Source organism: Diorhabda sublineata, chromosome 11 (assembly GCF_026230105.1).
Source record: "Diorhabda sublineata isolate icDioSubl1.1 chromosome 11, icDioSubl1.1, whole genome shotgun sequence".
Taxonomy (NCBI): domain Eukaryota; kingdom Metazoa; phylum Arthropoda; class Insecta; order Coleoptera; family Chrysomelidae; genus Diorhabda; species Diorhabda sublineata.
In genome coordinates, this window is record NC_079484.1 from 4,015,810 (window position 1) to 4,038,666 (window position 22,857).

Here is a 22,857-nt window from a genome sequence, read left to right on the forward strand (position 1 = left end):
CTTGGTTCCAAGGGGAGCTAGAGATAATCAGTATATGCTCTGAGGGTAGAAAATCCCAAATATTCGATAAGCCACATTTGGTAGTTGCAAAGATATTAAAATTTAAACCCTACAAACCTCAGTTCATTCATACTCTAAAACCCGAAGATTTTAATGAAAGATTTGGATTTTGTGCTTGGTTCCAAGGGGAGCTAGAGATAATCAGTATATGCTCTGAGGGTAGAAAATCCCAAATATTCGATAAGCCACTTTTGGTAGTTGCAAAGATATTAAAATTTAAACCCTACAAACCTCAGTTCATTCATACTCTAAAACCCGAAGATTTTAATGAAAGATTTGGATTTTGTGCTTGGTTCCAAGGGGAGCTAGAGATAATCAGTATATGCTCTGAGGGTAGAAAATCCCAAATATTCGATAAGCCACATTTGGTAGTTGCAAAGATATTAAAATTTAAACCCTACAAACCTCAGTTCATTCATACTCTAAAACCCGAAGATTTTAATGAAAGATTTGGATTTTGTGCTTGGTTCCAAGGGGAGCTAGAGATAATCAGTATATGCTCTGAGGGTAGAAAATCCCAAATATTCGATAAGCCACTTTTGGTAGTTGCAAAGATATTAAAATTTAAACCCTACAAACCTCAGTTCATTCATACTCTAAAACCCGAAGATTTTAATGAAAGATTTGGATTTTGTGCTTGGTTCCAAGGGGAGCTAGAGATAATCAGTATATGCTCTGAGGGTAGAAAATCCCAAATATTCGATAAGCCACATTTGGTAGTTGCAAAGATATTAAAATTTAAACCCTACAAACCTCAGTTCATTCATACTCTAAAACCCGAAGATTTTAATGAAAGATTTGGATTTTGTGCTTGGTTCCAAGGGGAGTTAGAGATAATCATTATATGCTCTGAGGGTAGAAAATCCCAAATATTCGATAAGCCACATTTGGTAGTTGCAAAGATATTAAAATTTAAACCCTACAAACCTCAGTTCATTCATACTCTAAAACCCGAAGATTTTAATGAAAGATTTGGATTTTGTGCTTGGTTCCAAGGGGAGCTAGAGATAATCAGTATATGCTCTGAGGGTAGAAAATCCCAAATATTCGATAAGCCACTTTTGGTAGTTGCAAAGATATTAAAATTTAAACCCTACAAACCTCAGTTCATTCATACTCTAAAACCCGAAGATTTTAATGAAAGATTTGGATTTTGTGCTTGGTTCCAAGGGGAGCTAGAGATAATCAGTATATGCTCTGAGGGTAGAAAATCCCAAATATTCGATAAGCCACATTTTGGTAGTTGCAAAGATATTAAACTTTAAACCCTACAACCCTCAGTTCATTCATACTCTAAAACCCGAAGATTTTAATGAAAGATTTGGATTTTGTGCTTGGTTCCAAGGGGAGTTAGAGATAATCATTATATGCTCTGAGGGTAGAAAATCCCAAATATTCGATAAGCCACTTTTGGTAGTTGCAAAGATATTAAAATTTAAACCCTACAAACCTCAGTTCATTCATACTCTAAAACCCGAAGATTTTAATGAAAGATTTGGATTTTGTGCTTGGTTCCAAGGGGAGCTAGAGATAATCAGTATATGCTCTGAGGGTAGAAAATCCCAAATATTCGATAAGCCACTTTTGGTAGTTGCAAAGATATTAAAATTTAAACCCTACAAACCTCAGTTCATTCATACTCTAAAACCCGAAGATTTTAATGAAAGATTTGGATTTTGTGCTTGGTTCCAAGGGGAGCTAGAGATAATCAGTATATGCTCTGAGGGTAGAAAATCCCAAATATTCGATAAGCCACATTTGGTAGTTGCAAAGATATTAAAATTTAAACCCTACAAACCTCAGTTCATTCATACTCTAAAACCCGAAGATTTTAATGAAAGATTTGGATTTTGTGCTTGGTTCCAAGGGGAGCTAGAGATAATCAGTATATGCTCTGAGGGTAGAAAATCCCAAATATTCGATAAGCCACTTTTGGTAGTTGCAAAGATATTAAAATTTAAACCCTACAAACCTCAGTTCATTCATACTCTAAAACCCGAAGATTTTAATGAAAGATTTGGATTTTGTGCTTGGTTCCAAGGGGAGCTAGAGATAATCAGTATATGCTCTGAGGGTAGAAAATCCCAAATATTCGATAAGCCACTTTTGGTAGTTGCAAAGATATTAAAATTTAAACCCTACAAACCTCAGTTCATTCATACTCTAAAACCCGAAGATTTTAATGAAAGATTTGGATTTTGTGCTTGGTTCCAAGGGGAGCTAGAGATAATCAGTATATGCTCTGAGGGTAGAAAATCCCAAATATTCGATAAGCCACATTTGGTAGTTGCAAAGATATTAAAATTTAAACCCTACAAACCTCAGTTCATTCATACTCTAAAACCCGAAGATTTTAATGAAAGATTTGGATTTTGTGCTTGGTTCCAAGGGGAGCTAGAGATAATCAGTATATGCTCTGAGGGTAGAAAATCCCAAATATTCGATAAGCCACATTTGGTAGTTGCAAAGATATTAAAATTTAAACCCTACAAACCTCAGTTCATTCATACTCTAAAACCCGAAGATTTTAATGAAAGATTTGGATTTTGTGCTTGGTTCCAAGGGGAGTTAGAGATAATCATTATATGCTCTGAGGGTAGAAAATCCCAAATATTCGATAAGCCACATTTGGTAGTTGCAAAGATATTAAAATTTAAACCCTACAAACCTCAGTTCATTCATACTCTAAAACCCGAAGATTTTAATGAAAGATTTGGATTTTGTGCTTGGTTCCAAGGGGAGCTAGAGATAATCAGTATATGCTCTGAGGGTAGAAAATCCCAAATATTCGATAAGCCACATTTGGTAGTTGCAAAGATATTAAAATTTAAACCCTACAAACCTCAGTTCATTCATACTCTAAAACCCGAAGATTTTAATGAAAGATTTGGATTTTGTGCTTGGTTCCAAGGGGAGCTAGAGATAATCAGTATATGCTCTGAGGGTAGAAAATCCCAAATATTCGATAAGCCACTTTTGGTAGTTGCAAAGATATTAAAATTTAAACCCTACAAACCTCAGTTCATTCATACTCTAAAACCCGAAGATTTTAATGAAAGATTTGGATTTTGTGCTTGGTTCCAAGGGGAGCTAGAGATAATCAGTATATGCTCTGAGGGTAGAAAATCCCAAATATTCGATAAGCCACATTTTGGTAGTTGCAAAGATATTAAACTTTAAACCCTACAACCCTCAGTTCATTCATACTCTAAAACCCGAAGATTTTAATGAAAGATTTGGATTTTGTGCTTGGTTCCAAGGGGAGTTAGAGATAATCATTATATGCTCTGAGGGTAGAAAATCCCAAATATTCGATAAGCCACTTTTGGTAGTTGCAAAGATATTAAAATTTAAACCCTACAAACCTCAGTTCATTCATACTCTAAAACCCGAAGATTTTAATGAAAGATTTGGATTTTGTGCTTGGTTCCAAGGGGAGCTAGAGATAATCAGTATATGCTCTGAGGGTAGAAAATCCCAAATATTCGATAAGCCACTTTTGGTAGTTGCAAAGATATTAAAATTTAAACCCTACAAACCTCAGTTCATTCATACTCTAAAACCCGAAGATTTTAATGAAAGATTTGGATTTTGTGCTTGGTTCCAAGGGGAGCTAGAGATAATCAGTATATGCTCTGAGGGTAGAAAATCCCAAATATTCGATAAGCCACATTTGGTAGTTGCAAAGATATTAAAATTTAAACCCTACAAACCTCAGTTCATTCATACTCTAAAACCCGAAGATTTTAATGAAAGATTTGGATTTTGTGCTTGGTTCCAAGGGGAGCTAGAGATAATCAGTATATGCTCTGAGGGTAGAAAATCCCAAATATTCGATAAGCCACATTTGGTAGTTGCAAAGATATTAAAATTTAAACCCTACAAACCTCAGTTCATTCATACTCTAAAACCCGAAGATTTTAATGAAAGATTTGGATTTTGTGCTTGGTTCCAAGGGGAGCTAGAGATAATCAGTATATGCTCTGAGGGTAGAAAATCCCAAATATTCGATAAGCCACTTTTGGTAGTTGCAAAGATATTAAAATTTAAACCCTACAAACCTCAGTTCATTCATACTCTAAAACCCGAAGATTTTAATGAAAGATTTGGATTTTGTGCTTGGTTCCAAGGGGAGCTAGAGATAATCAGTATATGCTCTGAGGGTAGAAAATCCCAAATATTCGATAAGCCACATTTGGTAGTTGCAAAGATATTAAAATTTAAACCCTACAAACCTCAGTTCATTCATACTCTAAAACCCGAAGATTTTAATGAAAGATTTGGATTTTGTGCTTGGTTCCAAGGGGAGCTAGAGATAATCAGTATATGCTCTGAGGGTAGAAAATCCCAAATATTCGATAAGCCACATTTGGTAGTTGCAAAGATATTAAAATTTAAACCCTACAAACCTCAGTTCATTCATACTCTAAAACCCGAAGATTTTAATGAAAGATTTGGATTTTGTGCTTGGTTCCAAGGGGAGTTAGAGATAATCATTATATGCTCTGAGGGTAGAAAATCCCAAATATTCGATAAGCCACATTTGGTAGTTGCAAAGATATTAAAATTTAAACCCTACAAACCTCAGTTCATTCATACTCTAAAACCCGAAGATTTTAATGAAAGATTTGGATTTTGTGCTTGGTTCCAAGGGGAGCTAGAGATAATCAGTATATGCTCTGAGGGTAGAAAATCCCAAATATTCGATAAGCCACTTTTGGTAGTTGCAAAGATATTAAACTTTAAACCCTACAAACCTCAGTTCATTCATACTCTAAAACCCGAAGATTTTAATGAAAGATTTGGATTTTGTGCTTGGTTCCAAGGGGAGCTAGAGATAATCAGTATATGCTCTGAGGGTAGAAAATCCCAAATATTCGATAAGCCACATTTTGGTAGTTGCAAAGATATTAAACTTTAAACCCTACAACCCTCAGTTCATTCATACTCTAAAACCCGAAGATTTTAATGAAAGATTTGGATTTTGTGCTTGGTTCCAAGGGGAGTTAGAGATAATCATTATATGCTCTGAGGGTAGAAAATCCCAAATATTCGATAAGCCACTTTTGGTAGTTGCAAAGATATTAAAATTTAAACCCTACAAACCTCAGTTCATTCATACTCTAAAACCCGAAGATTTTAATGAAAGATTTGGATTTTGTGCTTGGTTCCAAGGGGAGCTAGAGATAATCAGTATATGCTCTGAGGGTAGAAAATCCCAAATATTCGATAAGCCACTTTTGGTAGTTGCAAAGATATTAAAATTTAAACCCTACAACCCTCAGTTCATTCATACTCTAAAACCCGAAGATTTTAATGAAAGATTTGGATTTTGTGCTTGGTTCCAAGGGGAGCTAGAGATAATCAGTATATGCTCTGAGGGTAGAAAATCCCAAATATTCGATAAGCCACTTTTGGTAGTTGCAAAGATATTAAAATTTAAACCCTACAAACCTCAGTTCATTCATACTCTAAAACCCGAAGATTTTAATGAAAGATTTGGATTTTGTGCTTGGTTCCAAGGGGAGCTAGAGATAATCAGTATATGCTCTGAGGGTAGAAAATCCCAAATATTCGATAAGCCACATTTGGTAGTTGCAAAGATATTAAAATTTAAACCCTACAAACCTCAGTTCATTCATACTCTAAAACCCGAAGATTTTAATGAAAGATTTGGATTTTGTGCTTGGTTCCAAGGGGAGCTAGAGATAATCAGTATATGCTCTGAGGGTAGAAAATCCCAAATATTCGATAAGCCACTTTTGGTAGTTGCAAAGATATTAAAATTTAAACCCTACAAACCTCAGTTCATTCATACTCTAAAACCCGAAGATTTTAATGAAAGATTTGGATTTTGTGCTTGGTTCCAAGGGGAGCTAGAGATAATCAGTATATGCTCTGAGGGTAGAAAATCCCAAATATTCGATAAGCCACTTTTGGTAGTTGCAAAGATATTAAAATTTAAACCCTACAAACCTCAGTTCATTCATACTCTAAAACCCGAAGATTTTAATGAAAGATTTGGATTTTGTGCTTGGTTCCAAGGGGAGCTAGAGATAATCAGTATATGCTCTGAGGGTAGAAAATCCCAAATATTCGATAAGCCACATTTGGTAGTTGCAAAGATATTAAAATTTAAACCCTACAAACCTCAGTTCATTCATACTCTAAAACCCGAAGATTTTAATGAAAGATTTGGATTTTGTGCTTGGTTCCAAGGGGAGCTAGAGATAATCAGTATATGCTCTGAGGGTAGAAAATCCCAAATATTCGATAAGCCACTTTTGGTAGTTGCAAAGATATTAAAATTTAAACCCTACAAACCTCAGTTCATTCATACTCTAAAACCCGAAGATTTTAATGAAAGATTTGGATTTTGTGCTTGGTTCCAAGGGGAGCTAGAGATAATCAGTATATGCTCTGAGGGTAGAAAATCCCAAATATTCGATAAGCCACTTTTGGTAGTTGCAAAGATATTAAAATTTAAACCCTACAAACCTCAGTTCATTCATACTCTAAAACCCGAAGATTTTAATGAAAGATTTGGATTTTGTGCTTGGTTCCAAGGGGAGCTAGAGATAATCAGTATATGCTCTGAGGGTAGAAAATCCCAAATATTCGATAAGCCACATTTGGTAGTTGCAAAGATATTAAAATTTAAACCCTACAAACCTCAGTTCATTCATACTCTAAAACCCGAAGATTTTAATGAAAGATTTGGATTTTGTGCTTGGTTCCAAGGGGAGCTAGAGATAATCAGTATATGCTCTGAGGGTAGAAAATCCCAAATATTCGATAAGCCACTTTTGGTAGTTGCAAAGATATTAAAATTTAAACCCTACAAACCTCAGTTCATTCATACTCTAAAACCCGAAGATTTTAATGAAAGATTTGGATTTTGTGCTTGGTTCCAAGGGGAGCTAGAGATAATCAGTATATGCTCTGAGGGTAGAAAATCCCAAATATTCGATAAGCCACTTTTGGTAGTTGCAAAGATATTAAAATTTAAACCCTACAAACCTCAGTTCATTCATACTCTAAAACCCGAAGATTTTAATGAAAGATTTGGATTTTGTGCTTGGTTCCAAGGGGAGCTAGAGATAATCAGTATATGCTCTGAGGGTAGAAAATCCCAAATATTCGATAAGCCACATTTGGTAGTTGCAAAGATATTAAAATTTAAACCCTACAAACCTCAGTTCATTCATACTCTAAAACCCGAAGATTTTAATGAAAGATTTGGATTTTGTGCTTGGTTCCAAGGGGAGCTAGAGATAATCAGTATATGCTCTGAGGGTAGAAAATCCCAAATATTCGATAAGCCACTTTTGGTAGTTGCAAAGATATTAAAATTTAAACCCTACAAACCTCAGTTCATTCATACTCTAAAACCCGAAGATTTTAATGAAAGATTTGGATTTTGTGCTTGGTTCCAAGGGGAGTTAGAGATAATCATTATATGGAACGGTTGCATACTTTTTCGTACGAAGCAACGTTTACTTCTAATGGGACAGTTGCCGCATTTTACTGTCGAATTTCGCGACAAATATTGTTTTAAAACAAATGTATGGTGTGGAATATTTAAGCACTTTTTTTCAAGAATACTATAAATTCTGAACGTTACTAACTAACGAATTTTTGAATGATAAAATTTCTGATTTTATGTATAACTTACTAAACAGAAAGACAGCGCATATGGTACCAACATGATGGGGCAACATGTCATAGTACCGGGAATGTTCGAGAATATCTATTGCAAACTTTTAATCGGCGAGTATTAGGACGATTTGTAGAATTTGCTGGGCATGCAAAATCTCCAGAACCAAACCCAACAGACCGTTTGACAATATTGATCTTTTGGAAAGGACAATTCAGGAGCATGTGACGATATTACTCCGGCTGTTATTAGAAATATAATAAAAGCATTTTCTAAAAGAACAAAAAAATGATTAGAAAGAAATTTGAGATGCATATTTAGCGATAAAACAGTTAAAACGGATTTTTCTTGTTCGTGTGATGTTATGTTTCCGTATTTGTTTATTTGAGATAATTCTTAACAAATAAATTCAAAGTTTATCAATTTTGCAATGAGATAATGAGTAAAGTAATCAGTAATTGCACTTGAACGTAATTTTTTAATTCCTATCGATGCCTTAAAATTACATTTAATATTCTGAAAACAATATGATCTAATTGCATATTAAAACATAGTTTTCTTTTTCGAAAAACTGTTCATAATTAAAGTTTGCGGTATTGTAAAAAATAAAGGTACTTTATATCAAATTCATTTATTATTTTTTGACAAACGATCCAAAAAATTGACATTAGACATTTGCGTTTTACTTTATGGTCCGTGCAGAAATTTTTATAAAGAATAAATTTTTCGCAACTTCTTAAGACATATTGTATATTATTTTGACATATCATTCCAAGCAAATTCCTAAGAAATAACTATTGCATTAAGCTTAGATTATTGTTATATTTCATCAAATACAATACTAAATGTATGCATCTATTACAGAAGTAGATGTATCTTCAATTCGCTGATTGCAAAATGATTTTTAATAAAATATGTTATTACGAAAGTTTCCCATATATATGTTATACATTCACCATGTAATTTTTGAACGTAATTACCTGAGAATACAAACATCGAAATTTAGGTTGATTTATTTCAATATGCAATTCGACGGATGTATATTATATTAAAATAAAATCTTTAAAATTATTTCATTCTATTCTGTTTACTTGTAAATTTGGACCGTTACCATTATAAGAAAAAAATTATCTACCTTTGTTTTTGGCAGTCGTAGCCCCAGAATGAAAATAAAACGATAACATTGATAAGAAATTTTGGTTAGGGCGCGGAAATCATCCCTTCAGGTACTTTTTTGCGTTTAAAGAATCAAATATTTGTAATGATTTTTCAGTGATTGTGATATTTAAATTAATCGTTGAAACCTAACCTACAATACTTCTCTACAAAATGAAATCCAATCACAAGCAGGGGCTGCTGTTATCGAAAACTCTTCCATGGTTTCTTCTTGACGAAGTAGTCGACAATAAATAAAATTAGTGATGTTTCTACATACATTTTGTATATTATTCTCGACCACCTCATCAAGAAAAAACCATGGAAGAGTTTTCGATAACAGCAGCCCCTGCTTGTGATGGGATTTCATTTTGTAGAGAAGTATTGTAGGTTAGGTTTCAACGATTAATTTGAATATCACAATCACTGAAAAATCATTACAAATATTTGATTTCCGCGCCCTATATATACAAAATTTAAACATAATCGGAGGGGTGTAATCTAATATAGATAATTACCGAAGTATTATTAAAATGTACTCTGAAAGAAAATGAGAAATAAAAACATTCTGTACACGTCTAAGCAGCAACAGAATCTTGTGGTCGATAACAAACTGCTTGTAGTACTTCGTATCAATCTATCAGAGTCTGAATGTGTTTTAATCCTCGAGTGTTTCACATTCACATTCAATAGTAAACCAAATATAATATTATGAACTCGTCAACTGACATGAAACGTGAAGCCGGTCTTGTTCGATAAGGTTAATAGAATATAAAGTTTGGTGGACGCGCCGGATACAAATTCCTAGAACGGTTATAAAGATTTGTATAGTTTTTATAGGATATTTGCATAGGGTTGTGATTGTTTTCACTTGGACAAGTTTGGATAAGTCCTTTTTGGTTTTTTTGCGGCAAATTAGAGATTTAGAGGAGAGAAGTTGGTTAATATATTTAAAATTAGTCTCTAGCAGCCGTGGACTCAGTTAATAATCGGATGTTACAGTAAACAAAGCGGATTAGCAAAAAGTAAACCAAAAGGTGGATTTTAATTAATTGTATAAGGGTTTAGTAATAAGTTAGTGCATAGTTGAGTGAACTGTTGGTTGTTACTGGAAATTTAGTCGATAGTAATTAGTTTATTGTATTTAGTGTTTAAATATATAAGAAAAACGATACAGAATTGGGATTCGGCGCTGTCTAGCTGTTCTACAATTATTTGCATCAATATAAACTGATCCAGAGTCGAAAGAAGCACATATGAAAATCGAATTTGATGATATAGTCTACGTATAGTGATAGATCTACCTTCCTCTTCAATATGTTAGGAACTGATTTGACCTGAGCGCCTGTCTTGAAACTATGTGGTTACGTCTCGATTTACTAGTTGGTCTAAACTGATCCATTTACCTACAAACGATCTAATCGTACCATACAAGTTTGCTTATTTGAAAAATTTATGGACTTATTCACTTTCACGTATTTGGACATTCTAGTGCAATCAGTAGATTTGTTCATTATTTTTTTATGCAATAAATGATTGATAGTAAATTATATGAAGATTGACAGCTATTAGACTAATTTCTATTAATATTATCCGATTAATCACCTGGGGCATCAAATAAATACCAATCAATTCAAGATACGATGCTTTAATAGTTAAAAAATTATACTTATCAATCAATATTAATATATAATAACATTAATTGTTATTTTCTGGTCGGCTTTTATGATGATAACGACTTTTTTCGAGATTTCGTGAGACATACGAGGATGGTTCCAGAAGTACCTGGCACAACAAAGAAAACACAAAAATTTTCGAGAAAAATATGTTTATTTTCCACCACAATCTGCAAGCACCCCAAAATATCCATTAACTACTGATATCGTCTCTTCATCTTTGACCACCAAGCCATTTTTTTATATTTGGGAACAGAATATAATCCGAGGTGGCTGAAAGCTCAAGATATTTACAAAGTACTTCTTGAAATACGATGGATCTTTGACATGAAAGAAATGAGATACCCAGAAAGTTATTAAAGAGTATACCATTCGTGGAGCTTTTATTAAAATTTGTGAACAGATGACGTGTCTTCATTATCGAACAATATTTTAAAAATAATGAAAGCTTGACAGTCACAGTTCGAAAATTTCACACAAAATATGGTTGGAAATTTGTTGAATGGATTATTAAGCATCAACAAATGGATGCTGCCTTTTTTAGAAAAATCGTCTTAAGCGACGGAGCACATTATCATCTTTATTTGTTTGTTAATCTCCAAAATAGTCGTTTTTGGAGTTTTGCGAACCCTCATGGGATTGTCAAAAGCAAATGCATCAACAATGTATCCTGTTTGGTGTCCATTTTGAATTGGAGACATAAGTAAACTACACTTTTTTGTATAATGTCATACATCATGTCATACAGCCCATGAAACACTTCAATTACTTCACGAGTCATTTCCAGGTATTCTCTAGTTTCGTTGTACAGAATTTTGGGACATCTAGTACTTTAATTTGACACTAGAAAGTGATAAAAGATTACTGAAATTATATGAAAGGTGGCTGTTTTGCATAATAATTAAAAATGAGTCATTCTCGTGAGACAGTCCAGTCTAATACTGAAAAAGTCTTTTAGTCCCGCAAGCGTCGTTCATATTCTCACTTACTTTTCTTCTTCTAGCAAAACAGTGATTCATCTCCAAATATTCCAACCAGGAAAAAGAAACACCAAAATAATTATTATATGGTAATAAATCTTAATATCCTATAATTATATCACTGGCTATTATAATAATATCCTTAATGTGGACATTGATAAAATTAATATAAATTATCTTATCTCGTAAAAAATGAAATAAACTACTACATTTAGGCTAATTATTTGATTAAAGAGTACATTGTATAATTAAAATTTATATAAAAGTTCAATACGGACTCTTATATATTATATCAACACATAAATTACCTTCAAGAAATATCCTTGCACGATTCTGCAATCCAAAATCCTTAACCTCAACATATACAATTAATTTATAAATTAATAGTATCAAATATTTGAAAATGATATATAATGATAAGCTGGAATCATTGGTAGATATGAAAAAACTTCACCTAATTCATATTGGTACAAATTATTATTCTACAGTTATTACCTGGTATGAAATATTAAAAATAAGTTTTTATACACCCGCTAACCCGGCGAATCTTATTTCGAATAAGAAGTAATTGATCAGCAGATTTAATTCTTCTTCTTTGGCCAGGGATTTTGATGCATACTCTCCATTGATGAATCTTGTGATAGATGACATACAAAGTACCACGTATAATTAACCGTGGGAAAAACTGGATTCTCTAGATTCACACCACAAATGTTGAAAAATTGACCTTTTGATTTGTTTATAGTCATGGCGTTGCATTACAGAGTTTTGGTTTGTTCATTTTTCAAAGCATGATAACTACGGATCTAACTTTTAGTCTTAAATTGTGTGCTGGTAATCCAGTCACAACCAGTTAAATAAGTACTTTGAATGTCCAGTTAAGTCCTCGTTCTTCGATAATGTATGTACAATATTAGTTTATTTAAAATCAACCATTGTATTTTCAAATACGAACGCAGTGATCATTACTTCGATCGTATCGAAACGCTGCTCGATTCAAATCAGTACTTTCAGTTCCCTCACTTTGCTCTGGTGATTGAGTATTCTCCAAGTGCAATTTCTTCTTCTTTTTCATTCATTTCATTCGCAATATTTGGAATCATAATTGCACTACGGCTCGGTCAACTTCAAAACTCTTAATCTCAATCATACTTAACCATAGATAATAAATGATACTGTAATGTTTTTTCTTATTTATTTACACTATTACTATCAGTGAGGTGAATTTATAAACACTGTCTCTTACTCACTTAATTTAAACACTTTATACTACACTTAACTAACTTATTTAATAATTAACTTCATCTATCTGTATATCTTTGACGGTACCTCCGTACGCACCCATGAATTCTTAGAAGGCAGGAGCAGGGTCTTCTTGTAAATGGTTCGTTCCAGCTCCTTCCTGTGTGTCATGGTTTCCTACGAACGATGTTAATCGATTTTGGTGAACTACTTTTGGTTTTTCATTGAGGATCTTATTTATGCGATAGATGACATCATTGATTCTTTTTTTGATTAAGTATGGACCTTCCCAGGATTTTTCTAATTTTGAAGAAAATAACTTTCTCCTCGTCGGATTGTGCAGCCATACTCGCCAAACTCGCAATGTTTTTTCATTTTGTGGCTGGTAACTTGAAGATTCGAGCGAAACAATTCGTCTATATCGTCCATTCTTCTTCTCAATTAGATCACAATTTTTCCCGATAGGTCTTCTCCAGATCGACAGCCTAATCGTGGGTCACGAGAAAGCCTCATTTCACACCTATTATTTCGAATTTTACGATTCGAAATGTTGGTTTGCCGTTCCTCAAAGGAGAAAACAACTACTTTCCTGGCTAATACCGCGAAGAATTTTGAATTACATCTCCTTCGAAGAACTGGATTTCATCTTCAATTCGCCGAAATTGACGTTCCTAAAGGATCGCATTTACAAGAAGAGGGTCGTATCTACTGACTAGTTTCGACGTTGTTGCGTCTCTTCTGAGGGACGTAACAACCTAAGGATTTATAGTTATCGCAAAAATATTGTCTGCATTGTTGCTAAAAATTACTATTAGAATCTTCAAAGTTATGAATCAAAAATGGAAAGATTTTGACTTTTGCTTGGTTAATGCCGTTTACATCAGTAAGATTTTTATATCTTACATACTAATTTGTTTCAATTAGTTGTAAAATTTCATCGGTTTATAAAGTGAGAAACCGACGACCAAATTTCCACTAAAAAACGTTAAAACCAACTATAACCTCAAATTTCTGAAACGTACCTATTAAAAATAGAAAAATACTTTTTAGATAAGCCATTTTATATTTTTAGAAAAGGAATTGATAGTTTTGTACGATATTATTTACATTTACAATGTGTGAAATTATAATTTCACGTATTCTCGCTCTCTAATTTCTCTATTGACCTGAAAATTTGTTTTTTTTTTATATTTGAGGTTTTAGTGGTTGATAAATATTAATTTTCATTATTGTTGCATTATCGAAGTTTAAAAACAATTAAAATACTCTATGAACTCTTACAATTTTAGGTCGACCACATAATAATTATAAGCATAACCATTAAAAAAAAACCTTTGTAACTTTCGAATGAATATTAAGAATTTCAATATATTTGTTCAGTTGTCTCTGTAATTGATTTTCTGCCACAATTTTTGTTCCAATATTATTTCACCAAACGTTGAAACGAAGTAATTCTCCTAGAAGAATATCCGTCCACTGTTTATGTTTCTTCTTCATCGTGTTAATTTATGAAAGTAAGAACGAATTAATAATTTTATATGCCAAAAATTTGAAAACGCCTCAGTTTTATCCAAAAGATGTTTTATATATGAATTATTTACTGGAAAATTCACAACTTGCTAAAAAATTAGAACATTAATTTTATCAGTTTCGTAAATCTTGTCTAGGTAATTAAAAAACTACATAATATGTTATTTAACCATAAATAGAAGCATCTTGAATTATGTAAGAAGTTCTCTTTATCTGATCTAAAATCTTAGTGGATGAGCATTGTTTTGTTTTTATTAGAAAGTATTTTAATAAGATAACGTTTTTTGGGGGCAGTTATATGTTGATTTTACAAATTATTATTAAGTCAACTCCATATATTGAATTTTTGCTGTTTTTAAATACAAACAATGAGCCAACAGATCCTGCTAATCAAGACGATTTATATAAAAATAAAAAATACATTTGATATTATGAGCAAAGTTTCTGGGTGTATCATGTAGTATTGAATTTTGTACTTTATTGAAATATTTTTCGATCTTTTTTTATAAAATACAACACTATCCATCAAACATATCAATGTAACGTACACTTCTTCAATATTAAATTATTAGTGTTTACAAAAAAATTTCAAACCTAACCCAACCTTTTTAGCCCATCCATCCTTATCATTCAAACCTATTTATGCGTTACGAAGTATCCTTGAGATTTACAGATTCATCTATAACAACAAATACGCCTTTGACTCCATCTTTCTGAATCGAACTACAAGAACTCGAGTTAATATGGACACCTGGTCAAAACCAGTGATCCTTGTGCATTAGAAAATGCCTGGCCCATATCAATCTACAATGATGTTATTACAAAACAGAACTACAGATTGAAGACATTAAAACAAATCGTATTGGTTCATAAAACCGTTTCCATCATAAGTTTGATACACCGACATTTCAGAGTTGAACCTTGCACCAATTCTCCAACAAATACCAGGACAATTGATACTCATCCAAGCCCAAATATTTATTGAAAATTTACTTCATGTTTCTCTTCAAATCTTGAATTTGAAAGTCTTTTACGACTTGAATGGTTTCTCATCTGAATTCCTTTCCAAAATTCCAAATCAGGATACACATAATTGAGGGCAAACACAACTCTGGATTTCTTATACTCGTTTGAGATTAATGCTTTCTTAACACCTGCACAGTTTTTCAGCTTTAATTCGCCTTAGGAAGAGATCCTAAAAAGTCTGTTGCATACGCAGCACCAGCAGTCGATTCAAAGGGATGTCCTCTTAAAAAATTAATCAACGCGACATCTTTTGCGTCATTTGGGATTTTCCCTCCTCCAGATCTAACCTTTTAGCGCAATGTTCACTCTGGCTACGGTACTCGCATTAAAAACTGGATGAATTGTCTTCTGATAGATAAATCAAATTAATTATTTAATCATCAGTTGCTGACAACGACAGTGACATTGGGTAGGAGCTCTGATTTACGTAGACAAAATGTAACTGTATGTTTTCTCAATCAACAGAAGTATACATCAAAGTTTAGGTTCGTTCCTTCAAAAAACCGTCTTTGGTACGGTGGCGAGTCTGCGCGATGGAGATCCAACCGGGCGATTACTGTTTCGGGAACGATCTTGTCAATTTTTGGTTCATAGCAAGTACTGTTACAAGAACCGTGCATAGCCGGAGATTGCGCAGAAAGGATTTTAGCTCACACAAGGAACATTTCTCACATCAACAAAAAATATGTAACATAATTATCTGGTATATAAAATCGACATACATAGTATAAGTTACGTAATGAACAGTACAGCCGGCTTAAATAATTAACATATATTATTATATCTTGTCAATAAGAAGTGGCATTTATTTGTTTACTATCAATGCCAATGCCGGTTAATTAAGCTGAATAAAAATGAATTTAATTTGTTTTGATATTGTAATATTCACTTATGCTAATCGAATAATTTTTCTTTATTCCGTATGTATAAATATTTGATGAAACTATGGGTGATAGAGGGCAGGAGGAAATGTGTGAAATAACAGTGGCGCCACATTAAATTATTTATTGACTTATCCAGGTTTTCAATTCTCAGAAAAGTCATTATCCGATTATAGATAAATATTTTCAACGAGAATTCTTAATAGAAGTTGAAGGATTTCAGTTTATTACAATCACGTACAACTACGTCGTGCCTTAAGTGCGGATTTATTATTGGTCTCTTGAATTTCAAAATCAGAACGAATACATCTAATTGACAGGAACATCTCCAATACTACGATGGAGCTAATATCATTCTTATGGTTCCGTTACTTGAAATTTAGGATTATTATTGAGTAGGTTGATTTGAATAAGTGGCCTCTACAAATGCGAAAATAGTTTTAATTCATTCGGTGGATCTCAAGATACATATTTACAAAGGTTTAAGATATATTTGCTAACTCAAAAGATTCTTCATAACTCTCATCCTTTTTTTTCTAATTATCCAAAGTGATTGATTACTGTGACTAAGTTCCGTGCCTCCTTTTACCTTTTTCCTTATTAGTTCTCGAGATATTTCTATTAAAACTAACGAATATTCACATATATGAAAAAATCGTCAAGCTCCTCAAAATATCCATTAACTGCCGACATTACTTCTTCATTGTTGGAAAAATCTTTGACTATCAAGCCATTTTCTCAAGTCTAGGAACAGAAAATAATCCAAACGCGCTGATTCTGACGAATAGGGTGCATGAAATAGCAATTCAAACTCAAATTCATTAATTTTGTCTATTGCAATAACGGATGTATCAGCTGGTGCATTGTTTTCATGAAACAACACTTTCTTCTTAGCCAATTTCGGCCGTTATTGCTTGATTTCTTCGCTCAAAGGTTGCAATAAATTCTCATGATACTCGCCGTTGATAGTTTTTACTTTTTCAATGAAAATTATCCAATTTCATTCCAAAAAATCGACGTCATGGCCTTGCCTGCAGATGGAACGCTCATTTTCTTCTTTGGAGCCGATTCTCCCTTTTCTTTCCATTGTTTTGATTCAGGTGTGAAGTGATGGAACCACGTTTCATCCATGGTTATGAAATGACGCAAACATTCGGCTTTCATGTCCAAATTTTCAGTTAATATGCTATGTACCGCACTTTTTCAAATGCCTACTATGTCTGCTAGCACGCACACTTTCAGTCAACGATCATCCAGTACCGCTTCGTGGTTTTTCTTCAACATATCTGGAGTCGTCACCTCATTTGATCGACCACTACGATGCTGGTCTTCGCAGGCCTTATTTAAACTCTGCTAACCAATTTTTTACTATTGATAACAAAGCAACAATCTCATTCAGAGTAGAATCTAGATCAGCTTTCAAATAAAACTATTGTATTACATAAAGATGACCAATTTTTTCCATGTTTACCAATTCTCTAAAAGCGTTCACTATGAATTTTCAAACTTGGAACTCCTCCGTCTCTAGGTCAGGCCAGGTAATTCTGGAACCATTCTCGTAGTTGTCCTTTTGAATCAACATATATAGGTAAACTTTTACTAGTTTTTGCGGCGTTAAATAACATTAAGAAAATAAAACAGAATTCCCACATTCATTCCAAAATATTATTCACCAAAACCAGTAGCTTATTTGATTTCATTTGATATGTTTTTGTTTTCTTTCAGGTTGCTTTCCTTTGTCTGATGACCTTACCTTCCACACAACCGATAACGGTAACATTCGGAACGAAAGAAGGTCCCATCGAGCCCAGGCAACCAAAGTCACCGCAGAGTCAAGAAAAACCCGTAGAATACAGGAACCCAGCTCCAGTTTCCGAAGAAAGAATCGACGTTCCCAATCCAAACACGTATAGACCGCCATTCCCTCATCAATACAGAGAGAAAATATACTCTTATAAAGCTCCTTCAAATTTAATTTTAGGAACCCCGTTAGATCAAAAATACACCCCAAGCATCTCCAAGTATCATTATTACAAAAAACAATTGCAAAAACTTGATTCGGGAGTAGATTACACCGGTCCGCATATTTTCGAAAAACAAGAATACGAATTTTATCCCAAAACTATACTCAGCCCATCAGTTAAATACAACAAACCTGTTTATGTACCTTTGACTGATAAAAACGGTAAATACGTTCCCGAAATCGGAATTATTTACTCTTCAGGTGTGAGATATTATATACCTCAAGTTGTAATTGTTAATTCTAAAGAAGTCAATGATCCAAAAGACGAAAATTCCGTGTACGATGTCGAAGACGCTAAATATTACCAATAAAATAGTTTAGTCGAAATTTTTTCCAGTGCCAATAATTTTATTGTTTTGTTTTTATTTTGACATAAACACAAAAAAATATCGATACAAAATTATCTACCCATACAAATATTTTTGATATCACAACCATAATTGCTTGTGGGTTTTATGTACATCAAAGAAAAAGTTCTTAAGAAGCTAAAAATTTTTAGTTTATTTATAAAAATATTGAATAAAATATGTGTACATCCACCCACCCTGTACGCGTTCGTTTAGCATGCGACAAATCTTCTTTTTTTCTCTCATCCTGGCTCTAGGTTGTCACTCAACCTCTTTCGTGGTCGACCTCTACTTCATGTTCCAATTGGACTATTTTTATCAGTCTATCGTCTGTTATTCCACTCATATGTTGGTTCTTACTTTGTTTTAACATTATTAAATTATTAAATTTTTCAATAAAAATCCACAAATTGCGGAGAACAAAGTTACTAGGTAGCTCTTACTGCTACCACGTATCCATATTTTTCCATCCTGTTGTTTATCATCATTTTCAATCTTCTTCAATAGCCACCTTCACCTGGGGGCTAACATATGACCTTGAACCATTTCTTAATATCATACCATCAAACATTGTGTTTAAATTCGGTAATTCTCATCGATAACAAGTAGTTCTACCCTATGAAATCGGCGTTTGCTATTACATTATATGAAAACTTTTTCTCTAGCATGTTAATGGTGTTATTGATTTCAAAAGCCAGTCGTTGTTGAATACAGGCCTTCGCAAATATCTGTAACAACTCTTTATTTCACAATTTAAGGATAAAAATATAAAAATTAGAACAATTTATCATATATTCAAGGACTGCATTTATTCATACATTTCTTCTTAATCCCGGTTTTGATTTAATGTCTTTTCTTCTTAATGCTAGTAATACTAACGATGTAATTTTACTTTATCTTTACCGCTGTCATTTATTCTTGAGAGTCCTTTTTTGAACTAGAGAAACCAATATAAAATACGATGTTAACCACAATAATACTGTCCGAGTTTGCAGCAAGTCCTGATGTCGTTTCGGTCATGGATAAACGGTCATCTATCAACTCTTCTTCGGTAGATGTGTTCCAAGTTTATTTTCTGGTATATTACCAGAAAATTAGTTATACTAGTACACCTATTTAACGTCAGGAAAAAGTTTCTGTTCATCTGTGATTCAGGTATACAGCACAATTATATATCTAGTTTCTTTGATAGTTATATCGAGAAATCAATTTAATACCGACATCAAACCATTAATTTTAATTACCACGCAATAAAGTTTCGATTATAATCAATAAACTACAGAATATCATTTGATTTATTGTGGTCTCGATGATCATTTAGTGGTTTTTTGTGAGGATAAAAACCAACATCGAGTTCTTGATTGAAAGTCCTAAAACTACGCTTGTTTTTCTTAAAACTTTCAGATTATTACACGGTTGTAAACTTTCAAGACGATCAGGGTGCAGCTTTCGTATTTTTATTATTCTTTACACAAAATTTCAACTGAATCCAAACTTATTTAATATTGTTAGAAAAGCAAATGTTGATTAATAACAGCTTGCTACTTTGAAATTCTCATCTTTTGAGTCGCACCCGAGAAATCGATACTATTTGGAGCGACTAGGAGACTAGGCCAATGAAGACGAACGTCCACACTCTCGCACTTGTGTTTGCTCAAATAGCCTCGTGGAGAAACTAGATCAGGCTTATATATATTCAAGATTAGGAAAACACGAACTAAAATATTACAAATTGTCTTTTGTAAAAATTGAAGTAGTTTTTTCTGCATAAATTTAATTTTATTTCATAATTTTCAAAATAGTTGATTTCGTGCAATTATTGTATAAAACATTTCTTTTAGTTACAATTAACATGGAGGAGTCAAATTAAAATTTCCTGTTTCTCATTTTCATGATATTTCGTGTTGTTATTATTCTTTACACAAAATTTCAACTAAATCCAAACTTATTTAATATTACAACAAAAGCAAATATTGATTAATAACAGCCTGCTACTTTGAAATTCTCATCTTTTGAGTCGCACCCGAGAAATCGATACTATTTGGAGCGACTAGGAGACTAGGCCAATGAAGACGAACGTCCACACTCTCGCACTTGTGTTTGCTCAAATAGCCTCGTGGAGAAACTAGATCAGGCTTATATATATTCAAGATTAGGAAAAAACGAACTAAAATATTACAAATTGTCTTTTGTAAAAATTGAAGTACCTACTTCTGCATAAATTTAATTTTATTTCATAATTTTCAAAATAGTTGATTTCGTGCAATTATTGTATAAAACATTTCTTTTAGTTACAATTAACATGGAGGAGTCAAATTAAAATTTCCTGTTTCTCATTTTCATGATATTTCGTGTTTTTATTATTCTTTACACAAAATTTCAACTAAATCCAAACTTATTTAATATTACAACAAAAGCAAATATTGATTAATAACAACTTGCTACTTCGAAATTCTCGTCTTTTGAGTCGCGCCCGAGAAATCGATACTATTTGGAGCGACTAGGAGACTAGGCCAATGAAGACGAACGTCCACACTCTCGCACTTGTGTTTGCTCAAATAGCCTCGTGGAGAAACTAGATCAGGCTTATGGATATTCAAGATTAGGAAAACACGAACTAAAATATTACAATTTGTCTTTTGTAAAAATTGAAGTACCTACTTCTGCATAAATTCCATTTTATTTCATAATTTTCAAAATAGTTGATTTCGTGCAATTATTGTATAAAACATTTCTTTTAGTTACAATTAACATGGAGGAGTAAAATTAAAATTTCCTGTTTCTCATTTTCATGATATTTCGTGTTGTTATTATTCTTTACACAAAATTTCAACTAAATCCAAACTTATTTAATATTAGAACAAAAGCAAATATTGATTAATAACAGCCTGCTACTTTGAAATTCTCATCTTTTGAGTCGCACCCGAGAAATCGATACTATTTGGAGCGACTAGGAGACTAGGCCAATGAAGACGAACGTCCACACTCTCGCACTTGTGTTTGCTCAAATAGCCTCGTGGAGAAACTAGATCAGGCTTATATATATTCAAGATTAGGAAAAAACGAACTAAAATATTACAAATTGTCTTTTGTAAAAATTGAAGTAGTTTTTTCTGCATAAATTTAATTTTATTTCATAATTTTCAAAATAGTTGATTTCGTGCAATTATTGTATAAAACATTTCTTTTAGTTACAATTAACATGGAGGAGTCAAATTAAAATTTCCTGTTTCTCATTTTCATGATATTTCGTGTTTTTATTATTCTTTACACAAAATTTCAACTAAATCCAAACTTATTTAATATTACAACAAAAGCAAATATTGATTAATAACAACTTGCTACTTCGAAATTCTCGTCTTTTGAGTCGCGCCCGAGAAATCGATACTATTTGGAGCGACTAGGAGACTAGGCCAATGAAGACGAACGTCCACACTCTCGCACTTGTGTTTGCTCAAATAGCCTCGTGGAGAAACTAGATCAGGCTTATATATATTCAAGATTAGGAAAAAACGAAATAAAATATTACAAATTGTCTTTTGTAAAAATTGAAGTACTTACTTCTGCATAAATTCCATTTTATTTTATAATTTTGAAAATAGTTAGTTGAATTATTGTACAAAACTTTTCTTTTAGTTACAATTAAATTGAAATTTACTGTTTCTCATTTTCTTCATGATATTTGATGAATAGTTAATTGTGTTGAGTGCTATGAAGAAAATGCAAAACTAGATGTTTTCTAAATTCATAAAAACTATAATTTTTACTCCAAAAAGCATACGTTGAAATCATTGTTAACAAGAAGATTGAATTGAGTACGTAATTACCATTTTAAATACCATCTGTTAATTGAAATACGTAATTGCCATACCTTGTTTGATCTTATATACCTTTTATGGATTCTTGGATACATCATTTATATAAGAACGTGTCACTTGTATAATGTATAATATTACAATTGTATATATTTGTAATAAATTAAATTTTAATAAACATTTTTGTGTTTTATTTCATTATTTCCTTATATTAGCAACAAACAATATTTGTGAATACAAAATTTATTGAACAATATACTTTTCTAAAAATAATTTTTCTATATAATCCCCTTCATTCATCATATATTTTTCAGAAGTTTGTAATAATTTTTTCATTTTTTTCTCGTATAATAATGTTACCAATGTTTCCATTTGATCATTCATCTCAAATTGCTTGTCTTCATGTAGTTTTTTGAAAGATTGGTGTAGTTTTATTCAGAAGTGAATTGATAAAATTCCAACTGC

At 32.6% G+C, this 22,857-nt stretch overlaps 1 protein-coding gene across 1 annotated transcript in view; it reads left to right on the forward strand.

Annotated features, from left to right (window-relative positions):
* The window catches only part of LOC130450343 (uncharacterized), a 77,167-nt gene extending 54,595 nt beyond the window's left edge, over positions 1–22,572 (forward strand). Inside the window, exon 2 of the mRNA XM_056788684.1 lies at positions 17,933–22,572. Coding sequence (XP_056644662.1) covers positions 17,933–18,541 — 609 coding nt within the window. The 3' untranslated portion in view covers positions 18,542–22,572. The remainder of the gene's footprint in view (positions 1–17,932) is intronic.
* The last annotated feature ends 285 nt before the right edge of the window (positions 22,573–22,857 follow it).